General features: G+C 40.7%; 1 protein-coding gene across 1 annotated transcript in view; it reads left to right on the forward strand.

Moving 5' to 3' along the window:
• Nucleotides 1–14,138, forward strand: part of AQP9 (aquaporin 9) — a 48,789-nt gene extending 34,651 nt beyond the window's left edge. Inside the window, exons 3-6 of the mRNA XM_523087.7 lie at nucleotides 1,293–1,430; nucleotides 3,142–3,260; nucleotides 7,351–7,568; nucleotides 12,187–14,138. Coding sequence (XP_523087.2) covers nucleotides 1,293–1,430; nucleotides 3,142–3,260; nucleotides 7,351–7,568; nucleotides 12,187–12,361 — 650 coding nt within the window. The 3' untranslated portion in view covers nucleotides 12,362–14,138. The remainder of the gene's footprint in view (nucleotides 1–1,292; nucleotides 1,431–3,141; nucleotides 3,261–7,350; nucleotides 7,569–12,186) is intronic.
• The last annotated feature ends 7,069 nt before the right edge of the window (nucleotides 14,139–21,207 follow it).

Here is a 21,207-nt window from a genome sequence, read left to right on the forward strand (position 1 = left end):
GCATAGCTTTCTCCACAGGGAGTGGTAGAGGCTTCTGGAAACAAGTGCACCTATTGGTTCTGTGCAGGATCATCATCATCATCATCATCATCACCACCATCGTCCCTCCTTTGTTTACAACTAAGGCCACAGCCTGAAAGTCCACATCTCAATGTGGTGTCTCTGATTCCCCCTCCACAAAAAATGTCATCTGTATTCCTCAAATGAACATCTGTTTTCACTAGGAAGTGAGCCTATATGCTCAGACAATTTTTTTAAATTCTTTATTTATTTTTCTGCCCACAAAAGCAGAGAAGCCTTTATAAACACAGTGAAGATGGGCTGGAAGTGGTATAGCAGAAAACATAGGCTCTAGAATTCAGATAAACCTGAATCTGAATCCTGGTTCTTCCATTTACTGACCATGTAGCCTTAAGAAACTTACTTTCTGTCCATGCCTCAGTTTTCTCATCCGTTAACTGGAGTAGTACTCATCTCATTGGGTTCTTAAGAGGATCAAATCCACCTACTAACCCTACAATGGTGTCTGGCAAGTATTTGATAAATGCTGCTGTTGTTGTTACTAGCAAAGCCAGCTGGGGATGTTAGAGACCAACCACAGAGCAAACTCTCTATTTGATTTTATGGCTGGATGCAAGTCAAGGAAGCCGATTTCTCTAGCTGGAGCTTGGGCTGGGCTCAGGAAAGGGTTGCTACATTTCTGTGTAGGAGAGAAATGCATTGTTTATGCAGAGGAACTGAGAACAAGCCACTCACACTGTGACCACCTCAAAATCAACTATGCCCCCACCCTCAGCAACCCACAGTCATTTTCCTTTAAAGATACATCTCTTTTGAGCTTGTTTTCATATCCTCTGGGCATGGCCGGAGGAACTGCTAGATATAGATTTAAATCTTATACATATATTGGATAAGCATATTGACTTTTAAAAGATATCAAAGTTAATAGCTACATCAGTCTGTTTGGGGTGATTGCTTTATAGATAGAGGGATTCAAGCCTATTAAAAAAACAGCCACTTGAGCACATCAAGTTTCTTTTTATACCTGACTCTCTTTTCATCAAGATAAACATTCTAAACTGTTATCCAAGGATGCCATGAAAATGATCATTCCTCCTTCTCTCCCTGCTCAGATACACACTCTCTCTTTCACGTGCATACACACCCCTCTTTCTCCTCATAGGCTGTAGTTCTCTACCTAGAACACTGAATTCCACCTGAGGTCTCTAGATGGTTTTCTGTATATTCTTCTTCCTAACCTGCCCTCTCACTTCTCCAATCTTCCCTTGCAGGTGGTCACGTCAACCCAGCTCTGTCTTTAGCAATGTGTCTCTTTGGACGGATGAAATGGTTCAAATTGCCATTTTATGTGGGAGCCCAGTTCTTGGGAGCCTTTGTGGGGGCTGCAACTGTCTTTGGCATTTACTATGGTGAGTAAAGTCCCTGAGTCCTAAGGTTAGGAAGAGCTGGGCATAATTTGAAAGTCAGAATTACTTGGTAGGCATCAGGTGAGAAAAAGCAAGGACGGGAAGCATTCCACAAGTGACAGCAAGTTCTAAATTTGAGAAAATGAGGCCATATTACCATTCCAGCAAATTCGTGAATCCTGTTAATGAAAATGGTCATATCTTAAATGGGGAGCAGAACTTAAAGGAAGCCTGTCTTTGTGCCAAGCCAGCACTACAACATAAACATCCATACAACAAGCAATAGGCCAGTGGCTTCCCCATTGCTGTCTCTGATTTGGCTGGGAAAGGAGGTGTTTTCTGGTGGCAAAGGTGTGACCAGTAAGTATTGAGAGAAGGACTCTGGGAAGATGTCTTTGAAGGAAGAGACACAGCAGAGATGTGGGCTGGGTGGGAGGCTCATTGCCCTTCTATCAAACAGCCAGGGCTTCCACTCTGCAACAGTTCTTGGGAAAAACACAGTATTGGTCATAGAAGACCAGACTTTAGCTCTAGCTGTTCAGTAAATACCTGTGCAACTTAAATAAGTCATCCGATCTGACTAGCCTCAGTTTCCTCCTCTGGAAAATGAGGGAATTGAATCAGATGACTCTCAAGGCCTTTCAAACTAAAACACCTTGGTGTTCCCATGAAATCAACTGTTAAAGCAGCTCCTTCCTTCTAACCCAAGGTAAGCCTTAATACATTATGACTTACCCAAACTGAAGACCCTAGGAAGTAGAATTTATGAACCAGGCCTTATAGAAATGGGTCACGGAGGGCTGGGTGTGTGGTGGCTCATGCCTGTAACCCCAACACTTTGGGAGGCAGAAGTGGGAGGATCGTTTGAGCCTAGTAGTTCAAGACCAGCCTGGGCAACATAGGGATACCTCATCTCTTCAGAAAAAAAATTAAAAATAAGCCAGGTGTGGTAACTCACATCTGTAGTCCCAGCTACTCAGGAGGCTGATAAGAGGATTGCTTCAGCCCAGATCAAGGCTGCAGTGAGCCAGGATCATGCCATTGCACTCCAGCCTGGGCAGCAGAGCAAGACCCTGTCTCCAAAGAAGAAAAAAAAGAAAAAAAAAAGGAAAAGAAATAGGTTATGGATAGGGACTTTTCCCCATAGAGTGTCTCTCTGAGAATTAGAGTCTAAAAGGGCTAAAATGGAATTCAAGAACACACAGGAAATTCAGAGCCCTCTGCTGTGGCAAGAATGGCCTGGGGTCAGTGCTAGCTGTGGCAGTGGCTGCAATACCCCTGGCTCTAAGGGCATCTTCAGTATACTGCAACACCCTCAAATTCTGGAGTGGTATTAGGGGTTACTGAGAGCCCTCTGGGAATTACAAATTATTCCTGGAGCAAGACCAAGCCCCACTTTGGCTTTCAGTTGACCTCGAAAACTCCAAGAATTCCCCCAAAACAGAATTCATTCCCAGGACCCCATCGAAGAATAATTTGTCCAAGTTTGCAATGGGCCATTCAGAGAGGCCAAGGGCCTTCTTCCTTTGACCCTCCATCCTGGGATTCACCTGGGCATCTCTAAAACTATCATTCCTCGGAAGTAGAGAGAGACAAATGACATGGCTATGCCAAGCTCAACCTGAGTCACTGGTTGTTTAGCACAAGGCTTGGCACAGGCCTCCTTCAACTCTTCCCAGGGAACACTAATGTGCCAGAGCTTTCTCTTTCATAGATGGACTTATGGACTTTGCTGGTGGAAAACTGCTGATCGTGGGAGAAAATGCAACAGCACACATTTTTGCAACATATCCAGCTCCGTATCTATCTCTGGCGAACGCATTTGCAGATCAAGTAAGTGTAGATTCAACAAAGACTTAACTTTGGTGAAAAGATATGCTCTCATAAGGGGAATGCATTGGAGAATTAGAGACCAATCAGAAAGGAGAGATTATATTTCCAAAGGCAGAGGTTGCTGGGCATAACCCAAGCTTTCTTGATAATCGTTTTACCTTTGCAAGGAGCTGATACCACCAGAAAAGTTTTCTCCTTCCTCTTTAATACATACACTTGTTTAACATTAGTTGAGATCCAGAAAAGAGTGAAAGACTAAACATTTCAATCCCTGTAGACACAAATGGAGTTCACTTCACTATTGACTCTTTTGAACAAGTGGTCTAAGTGTGGAGGCCACAAGAGAAGATATTTCTATTTCAAATCAAAGACTGTGAAGGGTGGTAGTTGAGCCTAGGGGATCATCAATCCTCTCTGTCTCACCATGTGCATAGGTTTATTTATTTAAACTCTCAAGGTGGCTAGAAGTATCTCTGCTTATTGACCTTTAAACAAGCTTCTAGCACCCAAGCATACTGTGGTGTAACCAATAGCACACCTATTTGGTCAGCTTATGGCAGGACTAACATTGTCAACTCAAAAGACTCTTCTTCCCTTACTGTGTCCCAAGAAGGCTGCTGGTTATCTTGGTCAGGGCAGTGGAAGGAAGGCTATATTTTTCAGTATCTCTAAGTTCTTCCTCTATGATCAGGACTTATACAGTGGAGCAGATCAGAATGGGCATGTGTATAAAATGGATCTTCCAGTTCATCAGCTATGCCCACCTCCATTCAATGTATGGATGAAAAACTATGCCCTCATGTCCTCAGCTTTTTTACTTTCCACTTTCATCAATAAATCAAACAGGCAACAAGTGTTCATTAAAAACTCACTATGTGCTTGGCCCTTTGTCTGGAGCTTGAAAGACTGACGAGTAAATGTGAGTTGTAAAGATCCAAGATGCAGAGTCTGAATGCTTGAATTAAAATAGCTGTTCTGCCTCCAACTTCCTGCGTGGCTTCAGCAAAGTACTGAACTTTTTGGGTCGCAAGTTATTCACTTGTAAAATGGGGATAATATGAGCCTTCATGAAGTTACTTATGAGGATAAAAAGAATAATATGAGAAAAACGCATTGTAAGCAGTATCTGCCCAGAAATTTTGAATCTAGTTGAAGAGCATTGAACAAGGAAACAATGCAAAATAAGATATAATTAGACAGAGCTGGGCACGGTGGTTCACATCTTACTCCCTGCATTTTGGGAGGCCAAGGTGGACAGGTCACTTGAGCCCAGGAGTTCACTACCAGCCTGGGCAACATGGCAAAACCCTGCCTCTACCAAAAATACAAAAATTAGCCATGCGTGGTGGTGCTTGCGTGTAGTCCCAGCAACTTGGGAGGCTGAGGTGGGAGGATAGCTTGTACCCAGGAGTTGGAGGCTGCAGTGAGCTATGATTACACCACCACACCTCAGCCTGGGCAAAAAAGAAGAAAATTAGTTACCAAACTGGAGTATAGCGACCATATTATAATAGAAATTTGAAGCAGAGAGCATAGAAGAGCGAGGACAATTTTGGTTGTTTTGGTGTTTTTCTCTAAGCTTTTTTTTTTTTTTTTTTTTTTAAGACTGAGCCTGTTGCCCCAGGCTGGAGTGCAGTGGCCTGATCTCAGCTCACTGCAACCTCCACCTCCCAGGTTCAAGCAATTCTCCTGCCTCAGCCTTTGGAGTAGCTAGGATTCCCAGTGTGAGCCACCACTCCTGGCTAATTTTTGTATTTTTAGTAGAGACGGGGTTTCACCATGTTGGCCAGACTGGTCTCAAACTCCTGACCTCATAATCCGCCTGCCTCAGCCTCCCAAAGCTGTATCTTGATCAGTGCTGACCTGCATACCATATCCTGAGCTTCCTTCATTGTGTCCTTGTCTCAGAGTGAGTTGGCAATTTCTCTAAGGTCTGTGGTTTCTAAGCCCATTATTGTGTATATAGTCAAGTAGAAAAAGCGAATATTAGAAAACCCTGAGGCTGTAACCGTCAGCAAACCCTGAATGCTGTCTGTATTCTTAGGCTTTGGAGAGAGTTCCAAAAATTGCCAATTATCAGTCAGTCAACACCCAACAGAGCTCTTGGCCATCATGACCATATTTTGGGGTCACCTTATTTCAAGATTACTAAATTGTTTAGCTCTAAATACTGTTCAAGCATATTCCTTGGTTTAGTTAATAATCAATCATTTATTCACCCAATAACTATTTACTGGGCACCTACTTAGCCAAGTACAGCTCTATGCTCTTCCTTCTTCAAGGAGTTCAGAGTCTGAGGCTCAATCTAACAAGTAAATAGATACTCTTTTGCAGAGTGACAAGGACACTGATAGAAGTAAAGTCAGAATGTCATGGAAGCCCAGAGGAGGGAGCTTTTACTCTGCAAGAGAGAGTTGGAGAAGGCATTCCAGAGAAGAGTGCTCTTGGGGGAACATGTGTCTTTTAATATTAATTAAAAATTATTTTAACATTATTATTTTGGAAAGCAGATGAAATGATAATGAACTTAAACTTTAAAATCAGTTGCCTGGTTTCCATCCTGATTCTTCTGCTTACAAGTTTGACATTGGACAAGTGTCTTAACCTTGTTTTACCCGAGTTTTCTTATCTATAAACTGAGAATAATAGCAGGATTTACCTCACAGCATTACTGTGAAGTTTTAATGAGATAAAGCATATGAAGTACCTGGCACATAATAAATGTTCAATAAATAATAGCTATCATTTAACTGTTAAAGTGAAACAGTAGTTTGGAAAACTAATAACAAAGAAACCAGCTATAATTGGCCAATTCAAATACCTATTATCATTTTTGTTTATTGTCTTAAAATTTTTCTTTTACGTATGTTTTTAAGTAGAGTCAACCCTACATATCCATGAATTCTGCATCCATGGATTCAACCAACCATGGATCAAAAATATTTTTAAATTGCATTTGTATTGGACATGTACAGACTTTTTTCTTGTCATTATTCCCTAAACAATACCGTATTCACATTATATCAGGTATTATAATAATCTAGAGATGATTTAAAGTATACAGGAGGATGTGCATAGGTTATATACAAATAATACACAATTTTATATTGGGGACTTGAACATCCATGGATTTTTGGTATTTGCAGGAAGTCCTGGAACCAATCCCCCACAGACACCAAGGGACAGCTGTATAAAACATAAAACAAAACACAAACAAAAAAATACAAATTTTTTTCACTTAATGTTATAAGTATTTTTAAATATTACTACATAGCTTTTATGTTTATAGTTTTTAATGGCTATACAGTAGACTAAAAAAAGAGTAAAAGCTTCCAGTTTTTCAGTACTATAAATTTTGCTAAAGTGGACATTTTAAAATGATTTTTCCACGTTTTAGATTATTTCCATTGTGTAATTCTCAAACATCCAGCAGCATCAAATTGTATAAATAAATGTATGTTTTTGAATGCATATTGCTAAATTATTGCTGAATTTCCTTTTAAAAGCATAGTACTTGTTTAGATCTATTAGAAAAGCCTGAAATAACGGGTATCCTTTTCCTAACATTTGATATTGTTTGGATTTATTTTATTACTAATGAGTTTTTACCACTGCTTTCCTAATTCTGTTTTCCTTTTTTGAATTTTCTGTTCACTTCCTTTGCACACTCATCTATTGATATCTCACATTGCTTTTCTCACCAATTTGAACAAGCCTTTCATTCATTTTTCCAGCCTGCAGCTTGCCGTTCTACTTAGCTGAGTAGTAGCTTAGCAGGATAGTGTGGTATTAAGATAACAGTCTCTGGAGCCAAACTCTCTGGATCCAAACCTGAGTGCCACCTACTAAGTAGGCAGGGTAACCAATCTGTAAATGAGAATTATATTGGCTTCTCCTCTAGAATTGCTGTAGAAAGAAGAGAGACTGGCACAATTATTCACCCAGTACATGCCAGTTATTACTAGGCATATTGTAATATAAGTAAAATAGTAATATTGTAATATTGTAAAATAGTAAGAAGGGATGATTTTGAGACATGCAGGTGAGCAGAATGCAGGCTAAAGCCCTGGCTCAACTTCTCCCTCTCCAGGTGGTGGCCACCATGATACTCCTCATAATCGTCTTTGCCATTTTTGACTCCAGAAACTTGGGAGCCCCCAGAGGCCTAGAGCCCATTGCCATCGGCCTCCTGATTATTGTCATTGCTTCCTCCCTGGGACTGAACAGTGGCTGTGCCATGAACCCAGCTCGAGACCTGAGTCCCAGACTTTTCACTGCCTTGGCAGGCTGGGGGTTTGAAGTCTTCAGGTAAGTAACAGTGGTGGGGAGGAGAGAGACAGAGTCATGCTGCGCCTCACCAGTGGGGCGGGGCTTTGACATGGAGATCCAGGGAAGTTCAGATGACAGCGCCAACGTTAACTGCACGCTCTGGTCATAAGTGTGGGACATTTCACTGGTATTTTGTGGCATGATGTGTGTGTGTGTGTGTGTGTGTGAAAGAGAGAGAGAGACAGAGAAAGAGAGGCGGCTCTAGGTAAATTCAATAGAGATAAAACTGTCCCACACAATAATAATCCCTCAATTGCTATATGATTTTATGTGAACATTTTAGCTGTATAACTTGTCTGCAGATTCACTTTGTGACAAAGTTGGGCTACAATTTGCATCATCTGATGCCACTACAGGGCTCTTCCTCGTGAACCACGCAAGCTATGCTGCATTTATTCCACAGATATTTGTTGGGCATTATCTGTGCTTTTGTCACTGTGCTAAGCAAGGAAATTTCAAATCAGCAAAAGCACTCACCTTGAGCGATATAATAAGTGCTCTGGCAACCCCTAAAAGTGCTGCAGGAACACAGATAACGAGTGAGTAACTGCCAGGGAAGCAGGGAAAGACATGACTGCAAATGTGAGAGCTGACTTGGTTCTGGAGATATGAGTAAGAACTTCCGGACAGGACAAACGTAAGATCGAGCCTCTGCCCCAGAAATGGCAAGACTCCACACTTTCTACTTCAGAATGTGCTGAGGAAATATGCCAACTGTTGGTACCTATCTTCTAGGACAAAATTTGCCCCTTCACTACTTCCTGGTTTCCCTGCATGCAGTCACAGAGGCGCATCCTCATCCACCCATGGCAACTCCCTATGGGGAAGGAGCTCACTTTGGTTCATCAGGAAACAGGGCTCTACCATGGAGAAAAGTAGGAAAAACATGTGTGAGCAAATTCTACTTTAATGTTTCCTGTGAGAACAAAGGACGTGAGTGTTCCCAAATCATGACCTAGACATAGAGTCATCAGGGTTTGGCCTGCCTTTCACCAGGGTGAAAAAGAAGTTAAAATAACTGGTACCATTGAGATCACCATCACAGATAGCACTCAGAGCGTCTAGAGTGTAAGTGCCATGAGTACCTTGACAGCCTTTTCCCCTGGTATATCCACAGTGCCTAGAACAGGGTGTAGCTCATAGAAAGGCTCAATAAAAAGGTATTGAATAAAAGAATGAATGAATTCTATGTGCCAGACACTTCCTAGGAATTGAAGGATGCAAAGCAACTCAGTCATCATTCCCTGTCCTCAAGAAATTGACAATCCAATAAATTTCCTAGAACAGCAGTTCTCAACCAGAGGTGGGCAGCTGTTCCCCAGGGCATTTTTGGTTGTCATGGCTGGACCTGAGGGAAGGGGCTGCTACTGGCATCTAATGGGTAGACACCAGGAATGCTGTTAAGCATCCTACAATGCACACAGCACACTTCCCACAACAAAGAATTATTCAGTCCAAAATGTTAATAGGTTTGTGGTTGAGAAATTCTCTCCTAGAATGATCACAGCTAGAACACGAAAATGTCCGCAACTAGGATGGATCTCTTGTATCTTTCCAATGGAGCATCAAAAACATATGTCCTAAGGATCTCCTTATTCCCAGAGCCCAGAATTCGCCCATGAGTTTCCCTTAATTCCACCTTCCAGAGTGTCAGTCTTGGAGACCATGCTCTTCTTCCACCCCCTTTGAGCCCTCCTTGGTGATTCATTCAAAAGTCAAAGAGACATGGTGGTTCCAAAACAGATGGAGATCTTGCCCAATGTCCCTTTGCTCTGTTAAGTATATGTTAGGAGAACCCATGTGAAGGAAAATGCTGGAATCACCTAATGTCCCATGTCCTTAGCTAGCATCAGGATCTTTTCCCTTCCATGGAGTCATTTATTCATTCATGCAGCTACTTGACATCTTACTCAAGGCTCTCCACTAAAGATGATAAGACCTAGTTTCTGTCCTTCATTGTTGTGTTTATATTCTACTTAAGAGGTTATTCCAGAAGCTCTTACACAAGGTTGAAGCAGTCAAGTGCCATTAAAGAGATTTGACTAATTAACTCCAGGAGTTTAGAGGTCTACAGCTCCAAATTTAAGAATTATGGGAGTGGAAGTGGGAGCATTTCTAGTATTTGGATATGCTTAAACAGGCAACAGAGGGGTTATCTCAGGCAGAGAGAACCGTTATTCAAAGACACAATGTTAAAATCACAAGTGATCTAGTCTAGCTGGAAGGGTGCAGAAAGAAAGTTGGAAAGGGCCGTTGTCAGATCATAGAGGACCTGGACTCCCAGAATGAGAATTTTGGGTTTTTTTCTGCTCCCTGTTTTGTAGGTTATAGGGAGTAGCAAAGTATTTGGGGCAGAAGTTTGGCAGGTTTAGAATGTCAATTTAGCAAAATTAATCTGGCATCATCCTATAAGACTGATTGAAAAAGGAGAGAGTGGGGAAGTAGAAACCCATTAGGAAAGAGCAGGGTTGGCTGGTAATCCTCAACCAAAAATTTCTCCCCAAAACCTTTGAGGGACAACAGGCTTCCAAGGTGTTCTTAGAGTGTCTCATTTCCTCAGAGTTCTATATTCAAGGGAAATCCCTCAGTAGATATCCTAGCTTGGACCTACACCTAAGGTCTTAGAAAAAAAAACAAGGCTACCTTGTTCCCAGGTCCCCATGTACTCCTGAACGGCAAGCAGTGGAATGATGGCAGGGACAGCGAGATGCCAGAGGGTCTGATGAGGGCAAAAGTCAACAGACCCTGGCCAAAGACTCTTGGTTTTTCCTTTAAATGTTAAGATGTTTCCCATCAAATTTCTCTCCACTTATTCACATTAAGATGTTAATGACTTAATCAGTGAAAGCTCTCAGGAGTATTATTAAATTTTTCAAATAGTTGACCCAAAGTATTGAATCCCTAAAGATAGTCCTTTAGACAGTTAACATAGACATGTTCCTGGCATCTCCCGAATCATAGTGTGCAAATGATCACTATTTGTGTGCATATAGGACTAGGCTAGGCAGGTAACCACATCTGAGCGCCTCCATTTGTGACTTGTGAACCTGATACAACATGTCCAATCTGATAAAAGAAAAAGCATCCAGCCAGTGAAGAGGACATGTACCCTGGCTGATATCTTGGACCTTCATCTGCTAAATGACAGGAAGAAATTTGCCATAAAAGGAAATGATGGACCCAACAGGTAGCTTATACTCCCTTCATGTTTTGACCTCTAGAGAAGACTTCAAGTCTTTACAGCCAAACGGGAGAAGCAGCCACCCTCCATGTGCCTCCCCTAGAAAAATCCATCTGGATTTAGGGGCTGGGGAAGGGCACTGTGAGAGCGGCCGAGTACAGCATCCTCGCTGCCGTGTGGTAAGAGTGACATCTGGTGGCTGCCATGCTCAGGCTCAGTGCTCTTCCATCAACCCTGCATGGGCAATGGAGGACTTCGGAGACCACTTAGGTGCCCCAGGTGGAAGGGACCATGCAGATGAAGGAAATGGAGCTCACGATGGGGAACGGGGGTTTGATTTGCTCAAAGACCTTCTAGATAATCTTGAGATCAGACTTAGTCTCCTGGATTCTAGGACAGGGTTCTTGTTTCCTGCTTATTTCCTTTATCGTTCTTTCTAATCAAAGTTTGAGATATACAAAAGGCCACATGGAACATATGTGTAGTTATTCAGCATAATGATGAAAAGAACAGCTATAGGTCCTTCTAGAATCCAACTAGAACACTGAAATTCTTACATGCCTCTGGGTACTCCTCTTGTCTCCCATCCCCTCTGCATTTATCCTGAAGTTTTGTGTTTACCATTCCCCCGCTTTTTAAAAATACTTTTATCTTAAATGTATATATCCTTAAACAATATACTGTATACTTTTGTTTGCTTTCCTGACCCTTTCTAAGAAATTATTTACATGGATTTTCTCTCTCCAAAGAAGATGGTGACAACTCACAAAGATACCTGCTTTTCCCCAGAACTATAGCTTTGCTGTAATGTACTAACATTGAGGATTTCTGGAAGAGAGAGAGCCATGGCATGACAGCCTTATCAGAGGGTAGCCTCAAGCTAAGATCTTAAAAAATAAGTACTGATTTAAATTATATTTAGAAGGCAATTCACACGTCCACCTTAGATTTTTTAAAAATTCATTCATTCATTGAAAAACATTTCCTGATTGATTAGTTTGATTGTCCTCATACACTAATGATGCCCAGGAATCTCTCCACATTCTGCTTGTAATCCACAGGAATCATTATTTCAGGATGAGGGAAAGGCAATTCTGAATAATTGACCTGAACTTTCTTAGGGGCCCTCAATCTTAACGATGGGCTCAGGCACTATATTTTATAAAAAGAAAATAAATAAGACATAATATCTCACAAATATTAGTAGGACAATGAAATAGATCATCTGAAATCAGGTGTAGTGGAAAGTCAAGGATGGCAGTTTCCATGCTGCACTGAGCCCCCCTTATACTTAGCTCTTGCTGAGTTAAGAGGGAACCATGAGTGTGAGAAAGACTAACAAGTGAGTGAAAAACTAGACAGTAATACCAGGAGGAAGGCCAAGAAATGTATCACTAATTTCTTGTTTGATTTCAGAGCTGGAAACAACTTCTGGTGGATTCCTGTAGTGGGCCCTTTGGTCGGTGCTGTCATTGGAGGCCTCATCTATGTTCTTGTCATTGAAATCCACCATCCAGAGCCTGACTCAGTCTTTAAGGCAGAACAATCTGAGGACAAACCAGAGAAATATGAACTCAGTGTCATCATGTAGTGGCATGCTCAGCTCTGGATTTGCAATCAGTTTGGGATTCTCTTCAGAAAGATGGCATCTAAGTGTCTGTGTTCTTGTAAGCCTGAGGTGGAATCCACCCAGTTTTGTCTGCTAGCCATATGGGACATCTAATTGGAAAAGCATCTGCGTAAAAGTTTGGAAACAATGACCACTTCTCTACCATTGTCCCCCACCCCCACCCCCCAGAATAACGCTGACTGTCCCCTGAAACAGCCTTCTCTCCTGCCCTGTTTATTTCATCCTCGATGGGAATTCTTGCTAGGTAAGCACTAATAACTTGGCATCTTGACGATAGTCTCATTTGGGTGGTTTCAGCTGCACTATCTGTATGAAATGGTGTCACCAAAACCCTTTTCTTCAGTATCGACAAAGATTACATTCTGAGTACCAACCAAACCCTAAATTGAAAGATAAAACCATGGTTTCAGTCAACATATTCATGAATTAGGGAGCTAATGGGTTAAGCTTCCAGTTCCCGTTGTGCTACTGGATTTGTATAAATACTGATATTCTCCAAACCTAGTGGTGTAGGGAGCAAGAGAATGCAGCTGGAAGGCACAAGGGGAGGACATTGTGGCATTCAGAAACTGCAGGAGACAAGATGAATTTGAGAAGCCAAATGGAATTTTTAATGGAAACCATTTATCAGATTAATCTCTTGCTCTCCTGCATTTTAGAGGACACCAATTAATTTCCTGGTCTTTAGTATATAATAACCTAAAATACAATTGTAACCTCAGTCACGAAAAATACATCACTCTGTCTTTTTAGCTCAAATGTATTTTCCTAATTGCCCACTTGAGAACAGACATTTGAGAAGTTATATCAACGACTGTGCTTGTCCATTATTTTACACATGCCCTAGAAGGCAAAACTGAAAGCCACTGGATCCTGGTCTAGCTGAATCTTCAGAGTGGGAGGTCTCCAAAAAGATATTACCTTATTGGGCTTAACAATTCACAAGGCACTTTCACACACATTATCTAATTTAATTCTCATAATGACTATCTGAGGCAAATGCCACATTGCCCATTTTTCAGATAAAGAAACAAAATCTTAGGGAAGATAAGTTGAGTTGCCCAAGAGCACACTGAAAGTTGAACGTTATCTAATGCATTCCTCTACCTTTCAGAAGATCAGTAGCTGGCTGAGAATCTTTGCCAAATCTTCCTTGCTAGCCAGAAGTGGAATTGGCAGCTTCTAGAATATGTACACCTCTGGACAAAATGTTCCTCAATCTTAAGATACAAAGACCCTCATTGTCTGGGTCTATTCCCACACTTACTGAGTACAGATGAAGGAAAGTGGTAGCAATTTAATCATAACTTTCATTTGCTGAAAAACATTATGAGAAGGCCTCCCTTCCTAAGCCATCTCTGGTCTTGCTAAGTCTTGATCTTGCTTCCTGCCAGCACCAAACATTACATTCAGGGGATTTCCTCTGGCTCAGTCTTTTCCCCTTGAAGTTCTCTAATAGATGTTACTTTTGACAAAAGATCGCCTATGAGTTACAAGCACCAGGGGATGCTCTACATCAAGGGATGCACCTTCAGTCAAACTGTCAAAAAGCCCAGAATTCCCAAAGGCATTCAGTTTCCTAACTGCTTTGTGCTGATAACAGAACAGCAGAAATTAAATGTGAAATGTTTCTGATGACTTATGTTCTATAATCTATGGACGTATGGGATTTTTTTTTTCTTGCTTTGAAGCTACCTGGATATTTCCTATTTGAAATAAAATTGTTCGGTCATTGTTGGTTGGTTGGTTGGTTTTTATAAATATTAAGATTACTAAGTACGTCTAGTTCAGACGTTGTCTATTGTGTCTACAAATTTGAATTTCCTGGGGGAACTTTTGAAAAAATACTAGTGCACAGTTGGTCCTTTGTAAACATCTCAGGTGATTCTAAAATGCAGCAAGGGTTGAGAACATTGACTTGGGTAAATTACACGGGTCTAAAGTTTCTTTGACCATGTCCAGTAGCGGCCAGGTAATTCCTGGCAGGATTCCAGAGTCTTGGGATCCTCATGGATTAGAGCAATGGTTTTCCTCCCTCCCTACTTCTAAAGGGAACATGTGGCAATATTTGGAGACTTTTATGGTTATCACAACTGGGAAGGAGATGCTAATGGCCTCTAGTGGCTAGAGGCCAGGGATGCTGCCAAACATCCTACAATGCAAAGGCAACACTCCGAACAGGTAATTATTTGGCCCAAAATGTCAATAATGCTCAGGTTCGGAGATCTTGGTGTCGAGGAAAGGTAGGGAGGGGAGTAAGAGAAGACACTGAAATCCTGCACTTTGATTCAAGTTCAGCCAGGAGCAAAGGTGCCAGACAAACCAGGAACAAACCCTGGGGGTGGACTATAATTCTTAAAGCAAGAGGCAACTCAAAATTTGAGTTTTGAGGATGAACTGTGGAATCTATGATCTACACAGGTGCTCATTAAACACAATTTGATGATTGATGACTAGGATTTATAAACAGGAAATGTACCATTATGGAAATCAACCCCAGGAAGATTTTTTTCAATGGAAAAAAGTGGTTTTGTTCCAGGTGCTCACACTCAAATTCTCTCCCCACCCCTACCCCCATTTACAAATAAGTGGATTTACCTTTGTGGAGTTATTTTCCAAGAGAATGTTTATATGGTTGAATTATCTGTATCCGAAGTCAACTAGATAGAGCCAACTCATCCATTTTTTAAATAGTTTCTTTAAGAGTTAGAATTGTAACATTCCTCCTTCCCTCCCCCTCATGAATCGAAAAACTTGATAGAAGCATTTATCTTAATGCCAAAAATATAATTTCTCTGATTCTTTAACCAGTTGAGATCTCAGAGCATGTCAAAAGTTGCAGGGCTTTTCTAACCAGTAACAACCAGTCAATATTCAGCTGTTAAACAGGATACTCCAAGTAAAAATGTCATATGTAAAATGTTATCCTTATGATATAAATTATTATTTCCTTTAAATTGCTTACACACACACAAACACCCACACACACACATCTTACTGTAAGGTATATTGATGTTCAATAATATCGTCATGGGAAAAAAATACATCTTCCAGTTAGAGAGAATGGTTTATAAGTTTTATTTAGCCACAGAACCTGTCGTTCAAATAAAACCTTATATGACACCCACAAGTGAACCGGAATTGCTATAAATAAAAAAAGGGAGGGGGATCAGGAGCTTCATTCTGCTTGTGATATCATCTTAAAAACACACCCCCAATGCAGCCCCTAAGGGGTCTCTAAAGAGAAATTGTGTGTGTGTGTGTGTGTGTGTGTGTGTGTGTGTGTGTGTCAGGGCTGGGGGTAGGGTTTCAGAACACAGTGTCACAGTTTGAAAATCATTGATAAAGACTTGGGATAAGTTGTTGGTGCACACTTTTATGAAAGTTTCAAGGATATAACCTACAAAAGACCATATTAACTTAATCTCAGGTTATTTTCCAAAGACTTTTTAATAAATGAATTAGACAGGGTGAACAGAATTACTCAATCCAGCAAACATCGCCCACAAAGAGATGTGGTACATCAGTTCTCAAACTGGGAATTTAAGTTCTCTGTGACAACATGTTTACTAATCACAGCCCATACACAGAAGCAATGGTACTCCTGGTCACACTTACTGTGTTGACTGTCTAAGTCTGTATAAAAATAAATAGATAGATGATAGACAGACAGATAGGTAAGCAACCAACCATGCTCCAATCACTTTTTTATTGCTGGAAATGGAGTAGCTCTTATTCAAGAGATGCTGTCTCTGGATTAGTGAAAAGACGGCACCAGTCAAACTGAACATGAATCCACGGAACTCTGTGTGGATGGAGATGCTGCCCAAGCCAGCTGGACTCTGTCTCCCTCCAGGGCTACCTTATGTTTCTAGTAGCTTTGGACACTTTTGCCTTTGTGGACCTCTCCCCACCCCTGAAAGTATCAATTAAAATAAATCGTTTTGTAATTGTTCTGGTGACGAGCTCGATTATATTCTTTTTTTCTGGATGTGATTTCAGGAGATATTTAAGCCTTTCCATGGTCTCTTAGTAGCATGGGTTCCAGGCATAGCGCCCAGTGAGGAAGTCCTAGTATCTGCCACTGCCCCCCTAGTCTAGCGCGCCCCCCTGTGTTCCACAGCCCCTCACACGCAGCCCCTTCCTCCACGGGGCCCTCAACTCCCTCACTGTGGGGTCTTAGGAAACACTGCGGGAGCCTTGGGAGTCCTGAAGGTTGTGAGGGACGCTCCAGAGGCCAGACCACTGTTCATGGGGATCGGTCACGTCGTGGCCCTCCGCCCTCCACCTCAGGCTCCCAGCAGGTGAGAGGCTTCCTGACTTCCTTCCTGCAGAGGAAGCAGGGCGGTCCAGGGCCCGAGTACCCCCGATGCAAAGGTCCTGCGTAACGTGTTATTAAAGAACAATTTCTTGTGCTTTAATTCTTAGTGTCTCACAGTTCACAAAGCACGTTCATATCCAGGACCTCTAAGACTCTCAGAACAGCTCAGCAAGTAGATTATTATCTCCACTTAGAGATGGGGAAACTGAGAGTCGAGGCCTTAAACAATTTGTACCAAGTTCCAGAGTGAAGAGTGAAAGAGGTGGGATGCGAACCGCGTGTCTGAGTGGGGTGACCAACCATCCCAGGTTGCTTGGGACTCAAGCGTTTCCTGGGATGCAGGATTCAGTGCCAATACCGGGACCAGTCGGTCACCCTCCGTCCTGAGCCAAGACTCCTGCAGTTCCCACCACCGAGCCTCCTTGCAGACAAATGGTCTCCTTTGGGCTCATTGTCTTGCAGCAGATAAAATGTTCTTTGATTAATTTAACAGAAAGAGAGAATGTCTTCATTTTTAATTTCAATTATAAATGTGAATAAATATTTTAAGAGTGGCACAGTGGTTTAGAGAATAGGCTATTAATGAAAATTCTGTCAGTTCTACCTTCCATATATATTCCAAATCTGACCTCTTCTCACACACAGCCCTAGTCTAAGCCACAGCCTGTCTCTTAGGTCTTAGAAAAGCCTCCTAATAGGTCTCCCTACCTTTCTGCTTAAACTCCTGCTGCCTGTAATCAACACAGCAGCCTGCATGATCTTTAGATAAAAGCCCAACTGTACTTAGAAGTGTCACATGCTCTGACCTTCCTGGCCTGGTCTTTACTGCCCTCCCCTTTGTCTGTCGCCTCAGCTGCAGCGATACAGGCTTCCATCCTGATCCTTGAACCCACCAAGCAAGCCCCAGCCACAGGGCCTTTGCACCTGATGTCTTTCTTACTTGAAATTCCCTACCCCACCTCCTTCGGGTGCCTATTCGATGTCACTGTTAGTAAGGCCTTTCTGATCACCCATCACTCTCTACCCACTTTCCTGATTTATTTTTCTCCCCAGCACTTACCACCCTCCCTAAAATACACACATTTTGTATTAAACCTGTTGGATTTTGTCTGTTTCCTCCTGTTGGAATAGAAGGTCCATGCTGGCAAGACGTTTTGCTCTTTAATTCTCCACCTCTGCCCCAGGGCCTAGAACATGGTAGTTGCTCTATGAAAATTAGTTGAATTAATGCAGTACAGAGTCATCCTCTCTGGATTCAAATCCTAGTTCCTCTACTTGCTAGTACAGTAGCCAAGTTAGTTAGCCTCAGTTTTCTCATGGATGAAGTAGAAATAATAACAGTGAGATAATCAAGGTAAAGTTCTTAGAAAAGTCCCAACCTTATAGTATATATTATATAAACATGAACTGTTGCTGCCACAGCATCTGCTGTTGTTATTATTACTGATGTCATTATAATATGTGGGAGTTTGAAAACATGGAATAATGTCATTAAAATTTGGTTAAAAGCTCTTCCCTTGCTTTTTATAATTCAATCCTTCTCAGTTGCACATTTCTTTCAGGAACTATCTTTCAAGTACCTAAGGTTTCAGTTTTATTTTTCAATCTTTAAAACAAGTCAGTAGGATTATCTTATTTTATTATGAAAGATTTTAAAAATACACAATAGAGAGAAAATTGTATAATGATACCCCATGTACCCTTCACTCAGCTTCAACAGTTGCCAAAATATAGCCAATAATGTTTTACTTATTCACCCTCTCTGCTTTTCACTTCTCCCCCTGGGATTTTTTTGAAGCAAATCCTAGACATGATATCATTTTACCCATGAATATTTAAGATGTATTTCTAAAAGATAAGAATTCTTTTTAAAAACATAACCACAATACCATTATCACACATAAACTAAGTATCAATAATTTCTCAATTTCTTAATATCATCAAATACGCAGTCATTGTGGACATTTCCAGTGAGACTGCCCTTTGTTGTTGCTGCTGTTTGGTGGAGAGTATCTCGTTATGTTGCCCAGTCTGGATTCGAAATCCTGGGTTCAAGGAGTCTCCTGAGTAGCTGGTACTAAGGTACACACCACCACACCTAGCTGAGACTGCCTTTTAACTCTGGCATGTAATATTGTAGGTTCTGTAAAGGTTGAAAACCAGTGAGTCACTCTGACGTCTAATGGCTCAGGCAAAATCAGGGTTTTGCAGCAACAGTTTGGGACTCAAGGGTTTCCTGGGATGCAGCATTCCATGCCAATACCAGGACCGGTTGGTCACCCTCCATCCTGAGCCAAGATTCCTGCACTTCCCACCACCAACCCTCCTTGCAGATGGATGCTCTCCTTTGGGCTCACTGTCTTGCACCCTCAGATTTGTACCTTCCTGTCCAATTCTATAAGATTTTTGCAAAACATTTTCATTTTGATGCAAAAAGGAAAATGCATTTGTCTGCTACTACTAAAAAGTAGCCATCTACCAGGAGTAAAGTTATGTTTAAGCAAGGAGGAAGTCCTGCATTTATTTGAAATTATGGAAAATATAATTAACAATTATTGTTACACTAAGAAATCCACACTATACAAAATGCTTATACTTCAAATGGTAAAATATATTGTGAAAAGAGCTCCAAATATTTAACATCTGTGCAGCCCTGTGAGTGACATTGTGAGTGATTAAGGCAAGCGAACACCTAGAAAATCCTACTATAACCTATGGTAGTAGTACTTATTTGATATTTATATATTTATTCTTACCCAAAGACTTCAGACCTTTGGAAATGGAAACGTACACAACAGTGGCACAATACTTCTACGTTCCAACATTTTCATGAAGGAAATCACCTTTATCTAGATAGGATTTTGATGGCCCTTGGCTGGCTGATCTGTGGTGATATTCTGATAATAAGATTTTGATCTAATGGAGGATATAGTTCTAGTCAAAAGTCACCTATAGATCATGAAGAAGCGAGGACCATTCATTGCCCATCCCAGAGCCTGTTCTCAGCCTAGAACCATAAAAAGACCAAATTAAAAAAACCAGCAGAGAATTGATGTTTCGTTGCTGATGTGATTATCTTTGGAATAAGACCATGGGGGCATTCAACTGCTAACACATTGGAGACTGTGTAGCTAGTGTTCAAAATGTCAGGCTCTAGAGACTGTCAGATTGGATTCCAGTCCACCAATGAATAGCTGTGTGACCCTAAACCTCAGCTTCCTCATGCATTAAACGGGAATGACACTAGTACTTGTGTCCTATAAGTTATTGAAAATATTAAGAAAATGCCTGTGAAACATGTAGCACAATGCCTGGAATTTACTTCCCTCTTTATACTTCTTAGCTAATTCTGCTATTATTATTTCACATTTACAAATTCAGCTGTATATTTGTGTAAGAATGTGAAGCCCAAGAAAATTTTCCAGGAATATGAATTTGCTAACACCTAAATAATCTAATTCATATGGCTGGCTTAGCTTTGACAGTTTTCTTAATATACTCAGGTGCAAAGAACCTACATAAGGCTGTGCTTAGCTTATGAATTAAAGAGTTTAGTTTTGATAAATTAATTAAACAAATTATTTAGTTGCCTAATGGAGCTGCCAAATTAATCTGAAAAATCTATCAAAAATAAATGATGATTTACAGAGTTAATGAAAGTCCCAATAAAAATCAGCAGGCTATTTTTTGGAGAAATTAACAAGCTGACTCTAAAATTTGTATGTAAATACAAAGTAACTAGAAAAAAAAAAACAAACTAGGAAAAGAGGGAAAACATAGGAAAAGTTAGGCTATTCAATTTCAAGACTTTCTATAAAGCCATGCTAATCAGGACAGTATACTATTAGTATAGGAAGGAATAAATAGATTAATGAAACATAATAGAGCATCCATAATTTGACCCATGCTTACACAGTAAATTGATTTTGAATAAAAGTAGCAAATGCAGTCCTGTGGAGAAAGTGTTTTCAACAAATGGTACTGAACAACTAGAAAAAAAGGTAAATCTTGACTTCTACTTCACAAAAACATAACAGAAAATTTAACTGAATATGGATCTAGACTTAAAAATAAAACTTAAAACTATAAAGCTTCTTGAGAGAAATATGGGAGAATATTTGCAACCTTGGGATGGGCAAAGGTTTCTTGTATAAGAATACAAAACTATAAAAAATAGATCAATTGTATGTCAATAAAACTTAAAACTTCTACCCATTAAAAGAGATCATTAAGGAAATGAACGGGCAAGTCACAGACTGGAAAAAAATGTTTGTAATAGCTGTATCTAACAAAGGTAATGCACTCAAAATATATGAACTCACCCAACTCAATAAAAAAGACAAACCAATTTTTAAAATAGACTATGGATGTAAACAAACAGGCACTTCATTAAAGAATACATATGAATGACCAATAAGCACATTAAGGAAGTTCAAATTAAAATCACAATGATACACCATGTTGCAGGCATTAGAATAGTTATCTT

This window comes from Pan troglodytes, chromosome 16 (genome assembly GCF_028858775.2).
Source record: "Pan troglodytes isolate AG18354 chromosome 16, NHGRI_mPanTro3-v2.0_pri, whole genome shotgun sequence".
NCBI lineage: Eukaryota > Metazoa > Chordata > Mammalia > Primates > Hominidae > Pan > Pan troglodytes.